The 21,999-nt window shown below is 38.1% G+C and overlaps 1 protein-coding gene across 3 annotated transcripts in view; it reads left to right on the top strand.

Moving 5' to 3' along the window:
• Positions 1 to 21,999, top strand: part of PCSK5 (proprotein convertase subtilisin/kexin type 5) — a 517,126-nt gene that overhangs the window by 339,644 nt on the left and 155,483 nt on the right. For all 3 annotated transcript variants that reach the window (XM_070375753.1, XM_070375751.1, XM_005892979.2), the window contains exons 16-20: positions 897 to 1,090; positions 14,334 to 14,418; positions 18,101 to 18,198; positions 19,232 to 19,361; positions 19,787 to 19,902. In XM_070375753.1, coding sequence (XP_070231854.1) covers positions 897 to 1,090; positions 14,334 to 14,418; positions 18,101 to 18,198; positions 19,232 to 19,361; positions 19,787 to 19,902 — 623 coding nt within the window. The remainder of the gene's footprint in view (positions 1 to 896; positions 1,091 to 14,333; positions 14,419 to 18,100; positions 18,199 to 19,231; positions 19,362 to 19,786; positions 19,903 to 21,999) is intronic.

The raw sequence follows: 21,999 nt of genomic DNA, 5'->3' as shown, positions 1-21,999 counted from the left end.
CACGGACGGAGGAGCCTGGTAGGCTGCAGTCCATGGGGTCGCTAAGAGTCGGACACGACTGAGCGACTTCACTTTCACTTTTCACTTTCATGCATTGGAGAAGGCAATGGCAACCCACTCCAGTGTTCTTGCCTGGAGAATCCCAGAGACGGGGGAGCCTGGTGGGCTGCCATCTATGGGGTCGCACAGAGTCAGACACGACTGAAGCGACTTAGCAGCAGCAGCAAGTACTTGTTAAATGAATAAATAAAGCCCAGATCTTCAGTTATGGGCAAACAAAGAAGTTTTTTTTGCTTTTTTTTTTTTATCATAAACAGCATTAAATTTTCAAATACATTTTTTTTTCTTGGCTATGCCACACAGCTTGCAGGATCTCAGTACCCCAACCAGGGACTGAACCCAAGCCGCATCAGTGAAAGCCCAGAATCCTAACCACTAAGCCAGTAGGGAACTCCCTAAATATATTAATTTAGACAATAGCATACACATCCCAGAATTCATATAACAATACACAACAATAGAAACTAATCCTTTATATAGGGATTTTTGCATAAAATCATGGTTCACATGTCTTCTCTTCAACCCAACAGACAACCTTCCTGTTGAGACTCAGTTTCTAACCATCATCCCCTTTAAAGAGCTAGACCCGAACTGGAAGATGGTTTGGACCAAGACATTCCTTGCTTGGTGGACTTGGTATTATGTAACTGCAGTGCTATGTCAGCACCCTACATACGAGAAGGCTTTAACCAACAGAATTTGGCCCTTTGGATGTGGTATTACCATCACAGTTTAAAAAGGATTTTGAGAATGAGGACAGCTGTGTGCTCAGCACCTTACTCACTCAGGACTGAATCTCTGGTGACACTGCTCTTCTTTATCATCCCACAACGCAGAATCTGTGTCTCCAGCTGCCCTCCTGGCCACTATCACGCTGATAAGAAGCGATGCAGAAAGTGTGCCCCCAACTGCGACTCCTGCTTTGGAAGCCACGGGGACCAGTGCCTGTCCTGTAAATATGGATACTTCCTGAATGAAGAAACCAACAGCTGTGTCACTCACTGCCCTGATGGATCATATCAGGACACCAGTGAGTTGATTCCCAAATTTGGTTTTTAGAGAGGAAATATAAGGTTTTCACTTGAACGACCTTGGGAGGGATAGTCCTCATGAAATCTAGGCCTTTCTTAATATCAAAAAAGAGCTAGTCAGTTTTTAGGAGAACACTAGAATATTTTGTAAAAATGAATTTTAGAAAATTTTGCAAAAAATATTTTGTGTAAAAATGCCTGTAACTAACTCCTTCAAGGGGTGCTCTGCCTCACCCTCAGGTTCACTGACTTGCTAGGAGGACCCACAAGACTCAGTATATAATTATACTCAAGAACTCATGGTTATAACTTACTATAGTAAAGAGATACAAAGTAGAATCAGCAAAGGGGAAAGGCATGCGGGACAGTCTGGAGGAAACCAGGTGCAAGTTTCCAAGAGTTTTCTTCCAATGGAGTGACACAGGATACATCCCATCCCCATCAAAAATCTGTGATTATGTGTGAATGTCAGCTACCAGGGAACCTCCCTAGAGTTTCAGCACCCAGAGGTGTAACTGGGATCTGGTCATGAAAGCTCCTCTGATGGCTCAGTGGTAAAGAATCCACTTGCCAATGCAGGAGACATGGGTCCAATCCCTGGGTTGTGAAGATCCCCTGGCAATCCACTCCAGTATTCTTACCTGGGAAATCCCATGGACAGAGTTGCCTGGCGGGCTGCAGTCCATGGGGTCTCAAAAGAGTCAGACCTGACTTAATGACTGAACAAAAACATGAAGGCACCCTGTGCCTGTACCATACCAAAATTCCAGACTCTGCAAAGGAAAGCACGTATTCAATACAAACCATATTGTTTCTACGAACAGTTTAGGCACCATGAGCCACTCTAGTCAAGGTAGTGGGAAACTTCATGAAATCCAACTTTCCAAATGTCAGCCATGGGCCAACCTTACAAGGATAACAGCCAGGCCTGTTTTTTTCTGCACATTAAGCAAAGGAAACAGACTTTTATGATATCAGTAAGGTGTAAATAGACACTGGAAATTTATCAGAGTTATTTAACCCATCAATAAAGGAACCTAAAGGTGATAAGTGGGTTCAAAGACTATCAGGTATCACAGTCCACCAGGAAAGGCAAATGAACTCCATTTGCTGAGTTAGAGAAAAAACTGAATAAATTTCATACATGGGAATACAATTAGAATTTTGGAGGGTTATTTTTTCAAATGGGCAGAACTCACTTGCAACTTTTATCAAACAAAAATTTATAAATTAACATGTAACTTCACAGAATGTGGGCTCTAATCAAATGTCATTAGTGAACAGATAAGGCACACTCCCTAGAGAATCCAGTAATCCTCAGGCACACCTCTTTTTAGAGAGTGCTCTATTATAGCTCTGGTAAGGACTGCAGGAATTTTTTGCTTTATTTCTGAGCCCTGGATAATTTATCAGAATGAGAGTGTCACACCACAGTATGACAGTGAAATTTCTTGTTTCTACCCAACTTAAGAAAAAAGAAAACCCAACTTTAAAGGAACAAGAGTTGTTTTTTTTTTTCAAAAGCAGCAAAAATTTTAAAGTGGATACCCTTGCTCCTTAAGCAGTTTTTTATTCAAACACAGGCAGCACTTCTCTATGAGGGAGATGGGGCTTTTGACTTAGCCTTAGAGCAATGGGGAGGGGTTACGGCTGTAGTTTTTATTTTCCCTCAAGTTTGGAACATGATCTGCAACTTGATGGAAAAAGGAGAAAAAGAATGTGGAGCAGACCTAAGGGCTCAGAAGTAAGTAGTATTCCTTGAAGGAAAAATTCAACATTCTGTCAAGAAGGCTGAATCTTGGAAAAGACACCCAGCCCCACGGAGTGGTTGTGAGCCAGCTCTTCTCCCATCATGTGCCCTGGGGGCACGTCTGAGCCACCACCACTGCCAAGAACCCCAGGACTGGGCAGACCCTATATCAAGAGAATGACGACGAGCACACGCTGAGGAACGAGGCAACAGGCACCAGTACTAAAGCAGCCCCTGCACCAAATACGTTAAACCCACACAAGCTACACATGAACTCCCCCACACAGCCCTCCAAGACCACATAGGTCATTCTTTCTCCTAAACTTACAAGGTAAGAGAAGGACAAAGAAGAAGAGAGGAACCACTCCCAGTTAAAAGACCAAGAGAACTCCCCCGGAAGAAAATGAAACAGACCTCTTCAGCCTAACAGACACCAGGTTTTGAAAGAAGATAATGAAAAAACTGAAGGAGCTAAGAAAGGCTGTTGACAGAAATGCAGAATGCTGTAAAAAGGAACTAGAAACTATACAGAAAAATTACAAAAATTCATTTACAGAGATGAAAGCTGAGCTAATGGAAATGAACAGAAGAATGAATAAGTGATCTGGAAGACTGGATTATTTCCATTATCCTATCAGGACAGCAGACAGAAAGCCAAATGGAAAAAAAAAAAAACTAGAAACAATATAAGAGATATATGGGATAGTATAAAACATGCCAATGTAAACATGATAGGGATTCCAGAAGGGGAAGAAAAAGAAAAGGGGATAGAAAATGCATTTTAAGAAATTATGGCAGAAAACTTCCCAAACGTAAAGGAAACAGGTATCAAGGTACAGGAAGCACAGAGAATTCAAAATACGAAAAAACCCAAACAGATCTACACCAAAACATATTATAATAAAAATGGCAAAATTTAAAGAGAGGATTCTAAAAGCAACAAGAGAAAATCAGAGTTAATGACAAGAAAACCCCCATAAGGCTATCAGCTCATTTCTCTACAGAAATGTTGCAGGCTAGGAGGGAGTGGCAAGATATAGTCAAAGTCCTGAAAGGGAAAAACCTGCAACCTAGGATACTCTACCCAGCAAGATTACCATTTAGAATAGAGAGATAAAGAATTTCTCAGATAAAAATCAAAAGAATACAACAATACTAAACCTATCCTAGGACTTCCCTGGTGGCTCAGACAGTAAAGTGTCTGCCTACAATATGGGAGACCCAGTTTCAATCCCTGGGTGGGGAAGATCTTCTGGAGAAGGAAATGGCAACCCACTCCAGTATCCTTGCCTGGAAAATCCCATGGATGGAGGAGCCTGGTAGGCTACAGTCCACGGGGTCGCAAAGAGTTGGACACGACTGAGCGACTTCACTTTCACTTTCAAACCTATCCTAAAGGAAATATTAAGGTCTTCTCCAAATAGAAAAGAAATAATCTATAGGTAAGAGAAAATCACAGTTGGAAAGTAAAGTGATAGTTTCTCAGTCGTGTCTGACTCTGTGATCCCATGGACTATACAGTCTATGGAATTCTCTAGGCCAGAATACTGGAGTGGGTAGCCTTTCCCTTCTCCAGGAAACCAGAAACCCAGGTCTCCTGCATTGCAGGTGGATTCTTTACCAGCTGAGCCAACAGGGAAGCCCATGAATACTGGAGTGGGTAGCCTTTCCCTTCTCCAGCAGATCTTTCCAACCCAGGAATCAAACCAGGGTATCCTGCATTGCAGGTGGATTCTTTATCAACTGAGCTATCAGGAAAAAAACCAGGGCAGCCATTTTGCACACAAACTGATAAGCCAGTACATAAATTTAAAATTAAATCAAAAAATTTCTATGAAAGTAACGATAATTACAATGAATACGAAAAGGATGAACATGATCGTTTTGCTGAAAGTTTTACCTCATTTTCAGTTAGAAGGATTAGTTAACAAAAGCAACCACTCATTGCACACACAATGAACAATTTTAATATTTTAATAGGGGATTATTTGACTTAGTTTCAATTATATAGTCATTAAAAGAAATAGAAGCAACAGAGAAGTAACAACATACATTATCACCAAATTGGGCCAACAACCTACATCTAGACTTGAATAGTGCTTTAAAGTCCTGAATGACAGCAATCTGGAGTCCCAGTTGGGAAACGGTCCCAGGAAGTGTATACACTCCACAGGTTAAGACTTGAAATTGCAGTTTTGAGAGCTCCTGCTTATAATCCCAGGCCAAAAACTGATATATTCATCACTTTGTATGCAAAACAGCAGCCCTGGTTTTTTCCTTTAACTTTTACAATACTATTTGTTTCTCCTTGTGAGTCATAAGACTTCTTAGACCCTGGAGAGCAGAGGGGGCTGGCCAGGCCCTCAACGGCTTAAGAAAAGTTCAAGACCCACTAAACTTTCTTATGTAAAGTGCCCCTTAACTTTCCAGCAACAAGTGGTGTACTTATAGGCAGGCACATAGTCCTGGCAGGGTCAGAAGTCAGAGGCCTGCTCTCCTGCTTCTGAAGCCTGAACAAGACTACCTCTATTTTAGTTTCCCTAACAATGAAGATATAAAAGAGGACATCAAAGTTATAAAATGTGGAGAAGAGTAAGAACGTATAGATTTTTCACTTCTCCTAGAATGTGTTTAAGCCTATATGACTACCAGTCTAAGGCAAGTAGATATAGGAATGGGTTAACATAATTGAAAAACAGGATAACCACAAATCAAAAACATACAATAGATTCACAGAAACCAAAGAGAAGAGAACATTAAGTATAATACAAAAGAAAATCAAACCACAACAACAACAAAAAAAGATAAAGTGACAAAGAAGAAATTTAAAATCAATGAGAAAGCAAGGTTTAAAATGGTGATAAATACATATCTATCAATAATTACCTTAAATGTCAATGGTCTAAATGCTCTAATCAAAATACACAGAGTGACAACTTGATTAAAAAAATACAAGAGCCTACAATATGCTGCTTATGAGAGACCCATTTTTAGGGCAAAGCACACACAAAGATTGAAAGTGAGGGGATGGAAAAAGATATTTCATGCAGATGCAAATGAAAAGAAAGCAGGGGTCATAATACTCTCATTAGACGAAATAAACTTTAAAACAAAGGCCACAAAGAAAAATAAAGAAGGATACTATATACACATCAACAAATTAAAGAATAAAAACCATATGATCATCTCAATAGATGCAGAAACAGCTTCTGACAAAATTCAACATCCATTTACGATAAAAATTCTCCAGAAAGTAAGCATTGAGAGAATATACGTCAACATAATAAAGGCCATATGTGACAGACCTACAGCTAACTCAACAGTGAAAGGCTGAAAGCATTTTCCCTTAGATCAGGAACAAGACAAGTAGGTCCGCTTTTATTCAACGTAGTTTTGGAAGTCCTAACCATGGCAATCGAAAAAGAAAAGGAAGTAAAAGAAGTGGAAAAGAAATAAAACTGTCACTGTTTGCAAATGACATGATACTACACATAGAAAATCCTAAAGATGCTACCAGAAAACCACTGGAACTCATCAATAAATTCAGGGAGTTGCAGGATACAGAATTAGTACACAGAGATTTGTTGCATTTCTATATATTAACAACAAAAATCAGAAAGTAAAATTAAGAAAACAATCCTATTTACCATCATATCAAAAACAATAAAATACCTAGGAGTTCTTGGACTGCAAGGAGATCCAACCAGTCCATTCTGAAGGAGATCAGCCCTGGGATTTCTTCGGAGGGAATGATGCTAAAGCTGAAACTCCAGTACTTTGGCCACCTCATGCGAAGAGTTGACTCATTGGAAAAGACTCTGATGCTGGGAGGGACTGGGGGCAGGAGGAGAAGGGGACAACAGAGGATTAGATAGACGGCTGGATGGCATCACTGACTCGATGGACGTGAGTCTGAGTGAACTCCGGGAGTTGGTGATGGACAGGGAGGCCTGGCCTGCTGCAATCTGTGGGGTCGCAAAGAGTCCGACACGACTGAGCAACTGAACTGAACTGAAACCTAAGGAAAGTACACTATAAACTATAAGACACTGATGAAAGAAATCAAAGATGACAAACAGACTGAAATATACCATGTTCTTGGATTGGAAGAATCAATATTGTCAAAATGACTGTACTACCCAAGGCAAGCTACAGATTCAGTCAAATTACCAATGGCATTTTGCACAGAACTAGAACAAAAAAAATCGTAAGATTTGTTTAGAGATACAGAAGACCCTGAATAGCCAAAGCAATCTTGAGAAAGGAAAACGGAGCTGGAGGAATCAGGCTTCTTGACTTAAGACTATATAACAAATCTATAGTCATCAAAACAGTGTAATACTGACACAAAAACAGAAATATAGATCAATGGAAGAGGATAAAAAGCCCAGAAATAAACCCACATATCTATGGCCAATTAATCTACAAAAAAGGAGGCAAGACTATACAATGGACAAAAGACTTTTCAATAAATGGTGCTGGGAATACTGGACAGCTATATGTAAAAAATAAAAACAAACCAAAAAAATGAAATCAGAACATTCTTTAACACGATGCACAAAAATAAACTCAAAATGGATTAAAGACCTTAATGTAAGACTGAGTACTATTAATATAAAACTCCTAGAGGAAAACATAGAACATTCCTGGCATAAATCACAGCAATATCTTTTCTGATCCATCTCCCAGATGAAAGTAAAAACCAACAAATGTTACCTAATTAAACTCAAAAGCACTTGCACAGTGAAGGAAACCTAAACAAAATGAAAAGACAGCTCACAGAATGGTAAAAAAAAAAAAAAAAAAATGCAACCAGAAAGGGATTAGTCTCCAAAATTTACAAATGGGCAGGAGACCTAAATAGACACTTCTCCAAAGAAGATATACAGATGGCCAAGGAGCACATAAAAAGGTGTTTAACATCACTACTGGAGAAATACAAATCAAGACTACAAAGACATATCACCTCACACCAGTCAGAATGGCCATGATCAAAAAATCTATAGACAATAAATGCTGCAGAGGGTGTGGAGAAAAGGGAACTCTCCTACATTGTTGGTGGGAATGTAAATTGGTAGAGCCTCTATGGAGAACAGAATGGCGGTTCCTTAAAAACTAAAAATACAGCTACCATATGATCCAGCAATCCTACTCTTGTGCATATATTCATAGAAAAACATGGTTTGAGAGAGTACATGCCACCCCAATGTTCACTACAATACTGTTTACAATAATCAAGATATGGAAGAAACCTAAATGTCAATCAAAAGATGAATGGATAAAGAAGATGTGCTACATATAAACAATGGAATATCCCTCAGTCATTTAAAGGAATGAGAATACGATTTGCACCAACATGGATAGACCTGGGGATTATCATACTAAGTGAAGCAAGACAAAGACAAATATCATATGATATCATTTATATGCAGAATCTAGAAGAAATGATACAAATGAACTTATTTACAAAACATAAACAGACTCACAGACTTAAAGAATGAATGTATGGTTACCAGAGGGAAGGGTGAAGGGCAGAGATAGATTGGGAGTTTGGGATTGACTGTACATACTACCATTTTAAAATAGATAACCAACAAGCACAGGGAATTCTGCTCAATATTCTGTAATAACCTAAGTGGGAAAAGAACTTGAAAAAGAATAGATACATGTATATGTATAACTGAATCACTTTGTTGTATACCTGAAACTAACACATTATGAACCAACTTCAATATTGTGTTCCAATATAAGATAATTTTTTTAAAAAGCTTCCTTACTGTTTAAAAAAAAATCTCAAATAAACACACTTTTATCTCCCACTTAATAAAATTAGAAAAAGAAAAATAGGAACTTCCCTGGAGGCACTGTGGATGGGAGTCCCCCTGCCAATGCAGAGGACACAGGTTCGATTCCTGGGCCGGATGGATTCCACAGGCCGTGGAGCAACTAGGCCCATGCACCACAACTCCTGAGCCTGTGTACTGCAACTACTGCTGAATCCCATGTGCCTAAGTCTATGTTCTGCAACAAGAGAAGCTCCACAATAAGAAACCCGCACACCACACTAAAGAGGAGCATCCACTTACTGCAACTAGAGAAAGCCCACACAAAGCAACAAAGACCCAGCACAGCCAAAAATAATATTTTTTTAAAAAAAAAGAAAAAGAACAAGCAAAATCTAAAGTCAGCAAAGGAAGGAATAAAGATCAGAGAAGAAATAAAAGATTTTTTTAAAAAAATAGAAAAAAGTCAATAAAACCAAGAGCTAGTTATTTGAAAGTATAAACAGGATTGACAAACCTCAGACCAGGCTCATCAAAAAGAAAAGAGAGATAATCCAAATAAAATAAATGAAAAAGGAAACATAACAACTGATAGAGAAATTCAAAAAACCATAAGGGAATGCTATAAACACTTATATGCCAACAAATTTGACAATCCAGAAGAAGTGGACAAATTTCTGGAAACAAACATCCTACTAAAATTGAATTAAAAAGATAATTTGAAAAGACCAATCACTAGAACTGAAATAGAATCTAATTTAAAAACTCTCAACAATGTATGGCTACCAATGGAAGGATGAGGGGAGTGGGATGAATTAGGAGATTGGGATTAACATATATATGCTGCTATGTATAAAATAGATAACTAATGAGTACTTACTGCATACCACGGGGAACTCTACTCAATGCTCTAAATGGTGACCTAAATGGGAAGGAAATTCAAAAAGAGGGGATATATGCATACATATAGCTGATTCACTTTGCTGTATAGCAGAAACTAACACTACATTGTAAAGCAACTATACTCTAATAAAAATTAATTTTAAAAAATTGAGTAACCACTGGAGTAAAAAAAAAAAATACCTCTCTACAAACAAAAGTCTAGAACCAGATGACTTTACAGGTGAATTCTACTAAACATACAAAGAGGAACTTATACTGATCCTTCTCAAGCTCTTCCAGAAAACTGAAGAGGAGGGAACACTCTCAAAGCCATTCTTTGAAGCTATCACCTTGATACCAAAACCAGACAAAGATACCACCAGAAAAGAAATTTACAAACCAGTATCTTTGGTGAATATAGATGCAAAAATTCTCAACAAAATATTAGCAACTGAATCTAACAACACATAAAAAAGATCATACACCACGACCAGTGGGATTCTTCTGAAGTTCACAAGGATGGTTCCACATATGCAAATCAATCAGTGTGATACACCAAATAAGCAAAAGACAAAAAACACATGATCATCTGGATAGATGCAGAAAAAGCATCTCACAAAATTCAACATCCATTCATGATAAAAACCCTTACCAAAGTAGGTACAGAGAGAACATATCTCAACACAATAAAAGCTACTTAATGACAAACCCACAGCCAATATAATACTAAAAAGCTGAACGCCTTCCTGCTAAATTCAGAAACAAGACAAGGATGCCTACTCTTACCTTTTCTAGTCAACATACTAGGAAGTCCTAGTCACACCAATCACACAAGAAATAAAAGGCATTCAAGTTGGAAAGGAAGAAGTAAAATTGTCCTTATATGCAGATGATGATACTATATGTATATAAAACCCCAAAGACTTCACACAAAAACTACTTGAACTGATGAATGAATTCAGCAAGGTAGCAGGATATAAGATTAACATACAGAAATCAGTTCCACTTCTTTATACCAACAATGAAATAAGAAAGGGAATGTAAAAAAAAAGAACTTTTTAAAATTGCACCCCCAAAATAAAAGACTTAGGATTAAACCTGACCAAGGAGGTGAAAGACTTATTTGCTGAGAACTATAAAACGTTAATAAAGGGAACCAAAGATGATTCAAAGAAATGAAAGATACCTCATGCTCTTGGGTTGGAATAATTAATATTGTTAAAATGGGCATACTTACCAAAGCAATCTATATAGGTTTAATGTGATCCCTAAATTACCAAAGGTCCAATACTTTGACCACCTGATGTGAACAGCTGACTCATTGGAAAAGACCCTGATGCTGGGAAAGATTGAGGGCAAAAGGAGAAGGGGGCGACAAAGGATGAGATGGTTGGATGGCATCATCGACTCAATGGACATGAATTTGAGTAAACTCTGGGAGATAGTGAAGAACAGGAAAGCCTGGTGTGCTGCAGTCCATGGGGTCACACAGAGTCAGACATGACTGAGCTACTGAACAACAAATCAAGTTACCATAACATTAGGTCTCCTGCACTGCAGATAGATTCTTTACCAACTGAGCTACCAGGGAAGCCCAGAACTAGAACAGATAATCCTAAAATTCATATGGAACCATAAAAGACCCAGAATTGCCAAAACAATCCTGAAGAAAAACAAATCAAGAAGTATAACCCTCCAGACTTCAGACAATACTACAAAGCTACAGTAATCAAAACATTATGATATTGCCACCAAAACAGACATATGGATCAACAGAACAGAATAGAGATCCCAGAAATAAACCCACACACCTATCATCAGTTAATCTTCAGAGGAAACACATATATTCAGTGGAATGAAACAATCTCTTCAGCAAGTGGTGTTGGGAAAGTTGGACAGTCACATGTAAACCAATGAAATTAGAATACTCCATTACATCATACACAAAAATAAACTCAAAACGGCTTGAAGACTCAAACATAAGGTGTAATACCATAAAGCTCCTAGAAGAGAGCCCAGGCAAAACATTCTCTGACATAAATCATACCACTGTTTCCTTAGGCTCCCAAGACAATAGAAATAAAAACAAAAATAAACAAGACCTAATCAAATTTACAAGCTTTTGCACAGCAAAGGAAACCATAAACAAAATGAAAAAACAACATACAGAATGGGAGAAAATACCTACAAATGATCTGACCAACAAGGGATTAATTTCCAAAATATACAAACAGTTTGTACAACTCAACAACAACAACAAAAAATCCAACTGAAAAATAGGCAAAAGACCTAAATACACATTTCTCCAAAGAAGAAATACAGATAGCCAACAGACATATGAAAAGATGTTCAACACGGCTAGTTATAAGAGAAATGCAAGTCAAAACTACAGTGAGGTACACCTCACAATGGTCAGAATAACCATCATTAAAAACTTTGCAAAAGAAATGCTGGAGAGGATGTGGAGAAAAGAGAACCCTCCTACACTGTTGGTAGGAATGTGAGTTGATGAGCCACTGTGGAAAACATTATAGAGGTTCCTTATAAAACTAAAAATACAACTATCATATGATCCAGCAATCCCACTCCTGGGCATATATCCGGACAAAAGTGTAATTCAAAAAGATACATATACCCCTATGTTAATAGCACTATTCACAACAGCAAAGACATGGAAACAACCTAAATGTCCATTGACAGATGAATGGATAAAGAAGATATGGTGTGTATAAACACACACACACACACATGCGCACACACACAATGGAACAGTTCTCAGCCATAGAAACAAATGAAATAATGCCATTTGTAGCAACATGAATGCAACTAAAGATTATCATACTAAGTGAAGTAAGTCAGAAAGAGAAAGATAAATACCATATTATAACACTTACATGTGGAATCTAAAATAAGACGCAAATGAACTTATTTACGAAACAAACAGAATCATGGACAAAGAGAACAGACTGGTGGTTGCCAAGGAGGAAGGGGCTGGAGAAGAGATAGACTGAGAGTTTGAGGTTAGTAGATGTAAGCTTTTATGCACAGAATGGATAAACAACAAGGTCGTACTGAATAGCACACAGAACTATATTGAATATCTTAAGATAAACCACAGTGGAAAAAGAAACTTTAAAAAGAATGTGTATAAAATGTATAATTGAATCACTATGTGTGCAGCAGTAATAAACATTGTAAATCAACTATACTTAAAAAAAGTTTTAAAGTAGTATTCCTTGAGGAAAAAAATCAAAATTCTATCAAGAAGACTGAGCCTTGGAAAAGAAATCTAGGTGGTACTGGATAGGAAAATGATAATTGAGACAATCAGTTCTTTTGCCAGAGCCTGGAAGGTTGATAATTAAAGAAGGCTATTTAAACAATTACTTCACTGATAAACCTGAAGAAGGGAAAGGCTACCCATTCCAGTATCTGGCCTAGAGAATTCCATGGACTGCATAGTCCATGGGGTTGCAGAGAGTCACAGATGATTGAGCAATTTTCAGTTCACTCACTGATACAAGTGGTCTGTGCATCTCTCTCCTTCTAGGCAATTGCCTTTTGTTTTAATTTCCTCCTTTAATAAGTCCATTTACATATAGCATAGTGATATGTATGTGACTAGCAATAATTACTGCCAACATATCTACAGTTCCCTTGAATAAGGTCATTAACTCCTCAAGAGCAGCTCAGCGGTAGTCATCATTGTAATATTTAGTTAACAAATGAACAGAGATTGTGAACTTGTCCACTAGCAATGCTAAGAGCAGAATGCCACGCTAGGTCCTCTGGCTTCAGGTCCTATGTCATGTCCAGCATTCTCGATGACCCTAAGATGGGGAGCTCATAGACGGTGAAGAACTTTGTATTTCATGCTGAGGAGCTCAGAATTCTGAAAGGAGTTAGACCTCTAGGAGGTCCTTAGAGGGATCCGGTGAAGCAGTGCTTCTCTGGATCCCTGAAGAACACCAGCGTTTAGAGAGCAGACAGAGAAGCCTATGGACAAAGCCTCATTCAGTTCTATATATACCTGAAGTTAGGATCTACCGGCATCTCAGAGAAGGGATCAAAGTCTCCAGGAAAATGTCACCTGAGGTAAAAGGCCTTACTTAATATAACATCACCATTCTCCACTACAGGACAGTAACGTACTTGCCATCCCCCCACCCCTCTGCCTCAATGCTCGGTATTAAACAAGAAAGCCAGTATTCACAGTGTATTTGTTCATTCAAATGTTTTTGTTCTCCAGAAATGTAAGTGTTGTCTGAAATATAGTAACATTTATATTGATTCCACAGTTCTATAAACTTTAATAAAACAACGCAAGAAATAATCAGCCCTTACCTTGCAATCTTAAAAGCAGGTTGCCCTTTTCAGTGTAGTTCATCGGAGTAGTCATTAAAGCTGTGAGCATGAGGTCTACCATTCCGTTCTTCCGCTGCTAGTGTTGCCTCTCTGTACTTACTACTGATGTGCCCCAGCTTTATAAGTGAGATTTGCACAATTGCAAGTTAGGAAACTCTGCTTGGGAAAGAGAATAGGAAGAAGACAAAACCAATAAACTATTTAAGAATTAAGTGGGCTGTTGCTTTCTTGTCTACAAATTGGTAGATATTACTAAGGTATTTCGCAATGCTCTATATTCCTACCTGTATTTGATTTGATGAGAAGTGAGAGCAAATGTTGAGTCTGGGGCTTTTCCTACAATTTCCTACTCAGGGCCGTGTATACTATAGCATACATTAGCAAACATTAGAACATATGCTTTTATGAAATCCAGCTGACCAGCTGCTTTATAACCTTGTTCCTTTTTTTTTTTTTTAACAGAGAAAAGTCTTTGCCGGAAATGCAATGAAAACTGCAAGACATGTACTGAATCTGACAACTGTACAGAATGCAGGGAGGGGTTAAGGTAAGAGAGTGAAAGATTTCACCAAGTAACATAGCCCAAGGACTTCTCAATAAATTTGAAAAAAAGTAAATAGGTAGTTCTCTTATAAGTCACCCTTGGTTTGACTCCCATTCAGACACTTGATTGCTATTTGCATTATCTCTATCATTTTATGTGAAAAATTGGATGCTACCTTGGCTTCAGAAGGTTTATAAGCCAAATAAAATTCTCTTTAGAAAAGATGGCTCAACTATAAGTAAATAAATGGCCATTTGAGAGGCTTTCTTTGGGCTTTTTGACCGACAGTGTATCAGTCAAGGATTACTGTGTAGGTAACATCAATGAATTATATTTAATCCCCCTGATTCATTCCTCTGATGGTCGAAACTATTCCCTTATCTTTATTATTTCTCTCCATATAGCCAATCATTGTCTTATCTTAAGCACCTCAGGCTGGTTCCATTATGCTGTGGTATGCACATAGATTTAATACCAGGGGATGTCATCCTTGAATGGATGAGACTTGCTCATTGCTAAAGCCAGACAGTTGATAGATTCTTTGAGAGAATCAAAGTGAAGTAGATATTCTTGATATGCTTAAAGAAGGTCAGATCATCCCATGCTGAGTGAGGGGCTGGACTCTGGCTTTATTACATAAAACTAGAATTCTGCTCCATTCCATCCCTTTTAAGAGTTCCCTGATGGCTCAGAGGGTAAAGCATCTGCCTGCAATGCAGGAGACCTGGGTTCGATCCCTGGGCTGGGAAGATCCCCTGGAGAAGGCAATGGCAACCCACTTCAGTATTCTTGCTTGAGAATCCCATGGATGGAGAAGCCTGGTAGGCTACAGTCCACCGGGTCGCAAAGAGTCAGACACAACTGAGCGACTTCACTTAGTACCTCTATTTCCACTTTTGATCAAAGGCACAATAATCAGGGTTCAGGCAGTCTAGGCAGGCAATCCTTTACATTAATTAATAGGGGAACATCATTTTTATTTTGATTGATTATTTGTGGCTTTCTCTCTTGCCCCATAAATGCATTCAGTGTCCATTTGTTTTGTACCTTTCATCTCAAGACTTCAGTTTTGATAAATATCAGTCCAGTCAGCATCCTACTACTTTTTGGAGAAGGAGCAGACTGTTATAATTTTTTAAAAAGGAAGATAAATGTGGGCTTAAATCTTTCTCTGCCATTTATCAGCTGTGTGATCTTGGTCAAGTCCATTCACTCCTCTGAGCTTCAGTTTTCTCATCTATAAAAGGGTGGTACTAACCTCAAAATTGGTGGATTATGATAAGGATTAATTGTGATAACATCTATAAAGCACTTATTCCAATATCTGACACTGAATTGGCCCATGAAAAATAAACGATCAAGATTATTTTCTATATTTCTTAGGGAACATTTTATAGAGTAAAAAATGTTCTCTAATAGAAATAAGAGCCATATATATTAATTTTAAATACCTGAGTAGCCACATTAAAAGGAGTAAAAAGATACAGGTGAAATTTATTTTAATGAAATCTTTAACCAAATATATCCAAAATATTATTTCAACATGTAATCAATATAAGACAATATGAAAGATAATCAATGAGATATTCTATATTTTGTTTGTAGTGCCCAGTCTTCGAAATCTGGTGTGTATTTCACCCTTAAAGCATATCTCAATTAAGATAGTAATTTTGGGGGAAATACTTGATCTGTATATAGGTTTTATAAAAATTTAGTTGAAGTAGATTTTAGATAACCAAGTTGTTCCGCACTTATTTAAAAGTTTTCTGATAACTGAATCAAGTGCCAATTTGTAAGATTGAGAGGGAAATGAACAAAAATAAAATGTTAAATTCTGTGCCTTGGCCACGCTAGCCACATTTCAAGTGCTCTCGAGCCTGCAGGTGCTAAAGCATATGGGACGGCACACATCTAACTCAGCTGGCTCACCCCAGCATGAACCCAGGACCGGGTCGGCTTACCGTGCCACCCCTGGAGTCTGGACGCGGCAGAGTGCACCAGGGCTCCCGGTGGTGCTCTGCTGCACGCCCCACTTAGTGCATTCCCTCCTCACACACGGCACCCTCTGTCTCCAGCTGCGCAAGTGCCAGCCTCAGAAGCAGTTTCCTTTGTTAGAAAAACAAGGCAGCTTTAAAAAAAACAACAACTTTGATAAGTTTATCAGAGGTCCCATTTCCTCCCACAAACAGATTCATGTGATGCACTGTCCCTTTTTCCAGCTCTACCAAAAGGAAAGGGATTTTCTTTTATTGGCTTTTTAAATGACACCTCTCTGGCCAGAAGAGAAGATCTATGAATGAAATACACTTTCTGTCTTCTTGAGGCTCCCTGTGTTTTTCTTAGGGGCTTCTAGGGTTGACCATTTTGCCTCAAAAGACCTGTAAATTTTTAAATAGTGGCTAAGCAAACAGAAAAATATCTATGCATAAAATACTAGAAGGATATGAATTAAAATGTGAACAGGACTGTCTGGGATTCTTTTTCATCTACTTTTGTTTTGTTCTTTCCAAATTACTTTAAAGAGAAAAATAAATATATAAAAATACTTATATACATATAAAAAATAAAGGGAAAACTAAATGTTAGTTTTTAATAGTATGATCCATATACAAAGCACAGTCAAGTAACATGTGAATTGCAGCAATGTAGAGAAATGTATTTTCTATAAGAACACAGAAAGCATTTGACCCTGTTGCTTAGACACCCATTTTCTAGAACTGTCTACTGGGTGACATGGGATTATGGTAACAGTCTCACTACTGAGTTATTCCATGAGTAGTGTTTGTATATTAAATGCTGTAAATTTTAGACATTTGTTTTTAAGCATCAATCTGTAGGCTATGAAAAACCTTACAGGTGTTAAAAAATTAGAAGAAAAAAATACACATTCCTCATTCGACATTCTAGCAACATATTAGGTAATGCCTAAGAGTGCTATTTAGATAAAACATAGCACAGATAACACCTAAAAATACTAAATGATAGTGTAACTAAGAAAAGTTGAGATGTTTGGTGAAGCAGCAATATAAGTAAATAATTTTGCCAAATATTTCATTAGAGTTTAAAATTAATAAATAAAGCAATAGAAGCAAATGTATGTTAGGATTCTCTTGCTTTGGTCCAAGAGAAGAACTAAAATCAGAAACACTTAAAATTTTAAAAAGGCTATTCATGGGATTTTGAGCTGAAGGTTGGGCAGGATAGTTGTACCCTTCTCTTCAGGTGTAATCATTTTACCACGTATTCCTACAACATATACAGTAACAGAACAACATTTAACATTTACAGTAACAACAGTTACTCCACCACATTTATTGTGGAGTAGGTCTAGCAGATCTGGGATTGGTAGGCATATTGTTAGGGAACGTGATTGTTTTGGTTCATAAAATACTTTTAAAAACCTCCAGGTTATAAAATGTTGAGTAAAGAAAAAATGTGTCAGCCAGCCTAATAATTTAAGAGGAATGTCCTCCAAACTTGTAGCACATGTATAGGCTACAGACTTATTACAGGCACAGAGAAGCATTCTAGGCATCGGGAGGAGAAAAACAGAGGGTACAGGGGCTATTTCTCCTGCTCTGAAGTTCTCCCAAATCCACTGACCTCTGGGGGAAACTGTATGCGTTACATATGGCCTTGGGGAGTCATGACCTCTTTGCCTGACCACAGCCGTCTGTGTTTCCAGCCTGCAGGGGTCCCGGTGTGCCATCACCTGTGAGGACGGATGGTACTTCAACGGCCAAGACTGCCAGCCCTGCCACCGCTCCTGCGCCACCTGTGCTGGTACCTCCTCCCCCACTCCTCTTATTTATTCCTCTAGCTCTGGTTTGGCTTTCATTTGTCTTTATCCATCAGTCATGCACACCCCCTTGGTAATTTTTTTAATTAGACTTACTTTTCTAGCTTTACTGAGGCATAACTGACAAAAATTATATACTTTAAGATGTACGTGTGATGTTTTGATATATATAATACAAGGTAATTAACATATTCATCACCTCACATAGTTTGTGTGTGATGAGAACACTTAAGATCAACTCTCTTAGTTGAGTTTTGAGTATACAATACAGTATAGTATTGTATAGTACTGTACAATAGTATATAGTATATACTATTGAATATACTATTGTATATACTGTATACAATACTATATACTATACAATACTATTGTATAGTATTGTATAGTTACCATGGCGTACGTTAGATTTCCAGAACTTATTCATCCTGCATAACTGAAACTGCACCCATGGATCCAGGTCTCATTTCCCCACCCCAGGTCCTTGACAGCTCCTCTTCTACTTCTGCTTTCATAAGTTTGACTTCTTTTTTAGATTCCACATTTACGTGAGATCATGAGGTATTTGTCTTTTCTTATCTGGGTTCGATTTTAAATGTAACAGTAGTACTCAAACTTCTGTGTTGAAGATACATTCCAAGGAGGCCAAGGGTAGATGCAAGATGTGTGCAGGCAACCTCTTGATAATTTTAGTGTAAATGCTGGAGAAGTATGGCGCTCTCCTGACAATCATCATGCGGTCTCAAAAGTCAGTAATCAGCAGCCTAACCTCACTGAAAACTTAAAACGTCCCAGTGATACCTCCTTTGCTTTCAAAAGAGGTTTGATGTTTTTTGGCAAATGGGTTCAATCTAAAACTGAAGCCTTTTCCCCCAGAGAACATAAGGAAAAGTACAAATGTTACAGTTCTCAAAATTGCCACCTATTAATGCCATTTTCACCAATTATGCAAAAAGCAGCCCGCTGTGCAACCTTTTCTGAGGCTTTGTTTCTGTTTCCTGCATTTGTCTTGCTTTTAAGGAGCGGGCGCTGATGGGTGTATTAACTGCACAGGAGGCTACTTCATGGAGGAGCGGAGATGCGTGCAGAGCTGTAGTATCAGCTACTACTTTGACCACTCTTCAGAAAATGGATACAAATCCTGCAAAAAGTAAGTGGATTCCCCTCCCCCCATTTAAGCTCCAGTGTTTGGCAACTGGGTTCCTTATTTGACTGCCTTCATTAACAATATGAAACATACAATTATTAATGAAAAATAAGGTGCAAACATTTACCTATGGACACCTACACTCTGCAGCTTTAAACCCAACTGATTTTTGTGTGTGTGCCTCAGGAGCACTTTAAAACCTCTAAAGTTGTATTTCTGTTTCAAGTGCATGCTCTCTCCTCTTTAAAATCGGTCTACCTGCTAGGTTTTCTTTAATGTTGTCAATTAAAGCAGTTCATTTAAGAAAATATTTTTGTGGCATCTTCAAAGGGAGAATTAAATTTAAGATGTTAAGAGATTGACAGTAAACACATCTTTTCCTTCACCTGATGTGTGAAAGGATGATACATCGTACATTCTCCCCATAGATGTGACGCCAGCTGTTTGACATGCAATGGTCCAGGGATCAAGAACTGTACAAGCTGTCCCAGTGGGTATCTCTTAGACTTAGGAATGTGTCAGATGGGGGCCATCTGCAAGGACGGTGAGTACAACTACTTATTTTGATCTTCGGAGAACCATGTGATCCTTCCATGTTAAGGTCTAATATATATTTCCACTTGAAAATATTAACTATCAAGCATGTCTCAGATAGGACATGCTGATGTCTTGTTGGTGTTCCTTGAACTTATACCCTCAATGGGTTTAGTTTTCTGGTTGTTTTAACTGCAAAAAGAACTAAAGCATCCATTTATGAAGATGGCACTAGTTAATTTTTATTAATTAGTAAACCTTGTTCTTGAAAACTTCTTAGAGCTTTGGGTTCAGAGCAAAATTCAGCAGAAAGTAAAGAAAATTCCCATTTATCCTCCGACCACACTGACCATACATACACACACACATACACACATACTCACCATCAGTATCCCTCACCAGAGTGATATGTTTGTTACAGTTGATGAGCCAACACTGACAAATCATTGTCACCAAAATCTACAGTTTACATTAGAGTCCACTTTTGGTGTTCTATGAGTTTGGACAAATGTACAAAGACAAGTATCCACCACTGTAATATCATTCAGATCACCCTTCACTACCCTGAAAATCCTCTGTGCTCTGCCTATCCCTTCCTTCTTCCCTCCCTCTGGAAACCACTAATTTTTTTTTTCACTGTCATCACAGATTTGATTTTTCCAGAGTGACATATAGTTGGAATTATACAAACACTAACTAGAAAAGGCTACATATTGTATTGTTTTCCAATCTTCCCTCATATGTACTTTTTGCTAGATTTTTAAAATACCACATAGAGTTTTGTACCTTGCTTTCTGCTCTAAGCAATAGATAAATGCTACTCTGTGTTTTTACAAAATCTTCAGAAACTTCACTTCTAATAACAGCTTAGCAGTCTATCTTGTGGATATGCCACAGTTTACTGCCACTCTCCTCTCATTTGGATTGTTTGTAATTGTGATATGTAAATAACAATCAAATGGCATCTGAATCTTTTATTAAGCTGTGATAGATAGGCATCTATCTAATGATAAAACAATTACAGATTGGTTCTAATGCTAATATTGGTCCATTTTTCTTTTCATTGCACCAGTAGTTCTCAACCAAAAGGCCAGGACCCCACACCTTCCCCCAATATTCATTTAAATTGCTCTTGGGGTAAGGCACCGATAGCTTTAGAAGCTTCTGAAGTGTTTTTAATGTGCAGCCATTCCCTCTGATAATTTGGCAAATGCCAAGTTCTCTCATTTTCTAGCTTCCGCCATTCCCTATCCATAAAATGAATGAATTTAAATTATTCCAACCCCAGTCTCTTGTGAGCTTTGACTCTAGATATAATTCATGCAGAGAGGACTCTTAAATTTGTGCCTAGACTTTATGCACATGTGCACCTCAACAATGTAGAAATAAAATGTTTGAACCATCATTGTTCTAAACATCTTGGATTGTTAGGGAAATAGGAAAATAAAAAATGATGCATTTGGAACAGTTTTCCCTGATAAAAGTCATTTCCCTGGGTTTAATCTTTGTGTTCCTTTGAATGGTTCTTCTTCTGGAAATTTCACAAGAGGCAGAAGAGTGCTATGGCCGGGAGAATGCAGATTCAGAAGTCAGACGCATCATTCTTATCTAGACTCCAGACCTTGGACAGGTTAGGAGTTTTTTGGGCCTCACTGCCCTCATCTATGAAAATAAAAAGGATAATGCTGTTGCCGTCATATGGTTATCTGATAACTTTCCATTAGGAATCTCAAACAACAAAGATATCTGAGCACGTGATGGCACCAATAGGGAAATCATTTATGCTCTCATATCCACAGAGCATCTAAGTGACTTTGTGTCTTCATAGCTCTTCTAATGTATGGATTGACCTGGCAGGGACAGGCAGACCTGCTCAGGCTCTGCATTCAGACTTTCCATGGCCAGGGCTAATTCATACCACACAACACTCAGGTAAGAAGACTGGGAGTGACAGCACCCCAGATACCATGTAAGTATTACTCTCTAGTTATCAGCCAGTGATCCTTACCCTCATGTTAAAAGCTGATCCCCCTCTATCTGAATATGATCAGAATTTTTGTAAGTTAGTAACTGAAAAACCAAGGAAGATTTTTAAGCCATTGACCCA

Source organism: Bos mutus, chromosome 8, assembly GCF_027580195.1.
Source record: "Bos mutus isolate GX-2022 chromosome 8, NWIPB_WYAK_1.1, whole genome shotgun sequence".
Classification (NCBI taxonomy): Eukaryota; Metazoa; Chordata; class Mammalia; order Artiodactyla; family Bovidae; genus Bos; species Bos mutus.
The sequence above is the reverse complement of the archived record's forward strand: the minus strand, read 5'-3'. Positions and strand labels throughout refer to the sequence as shown.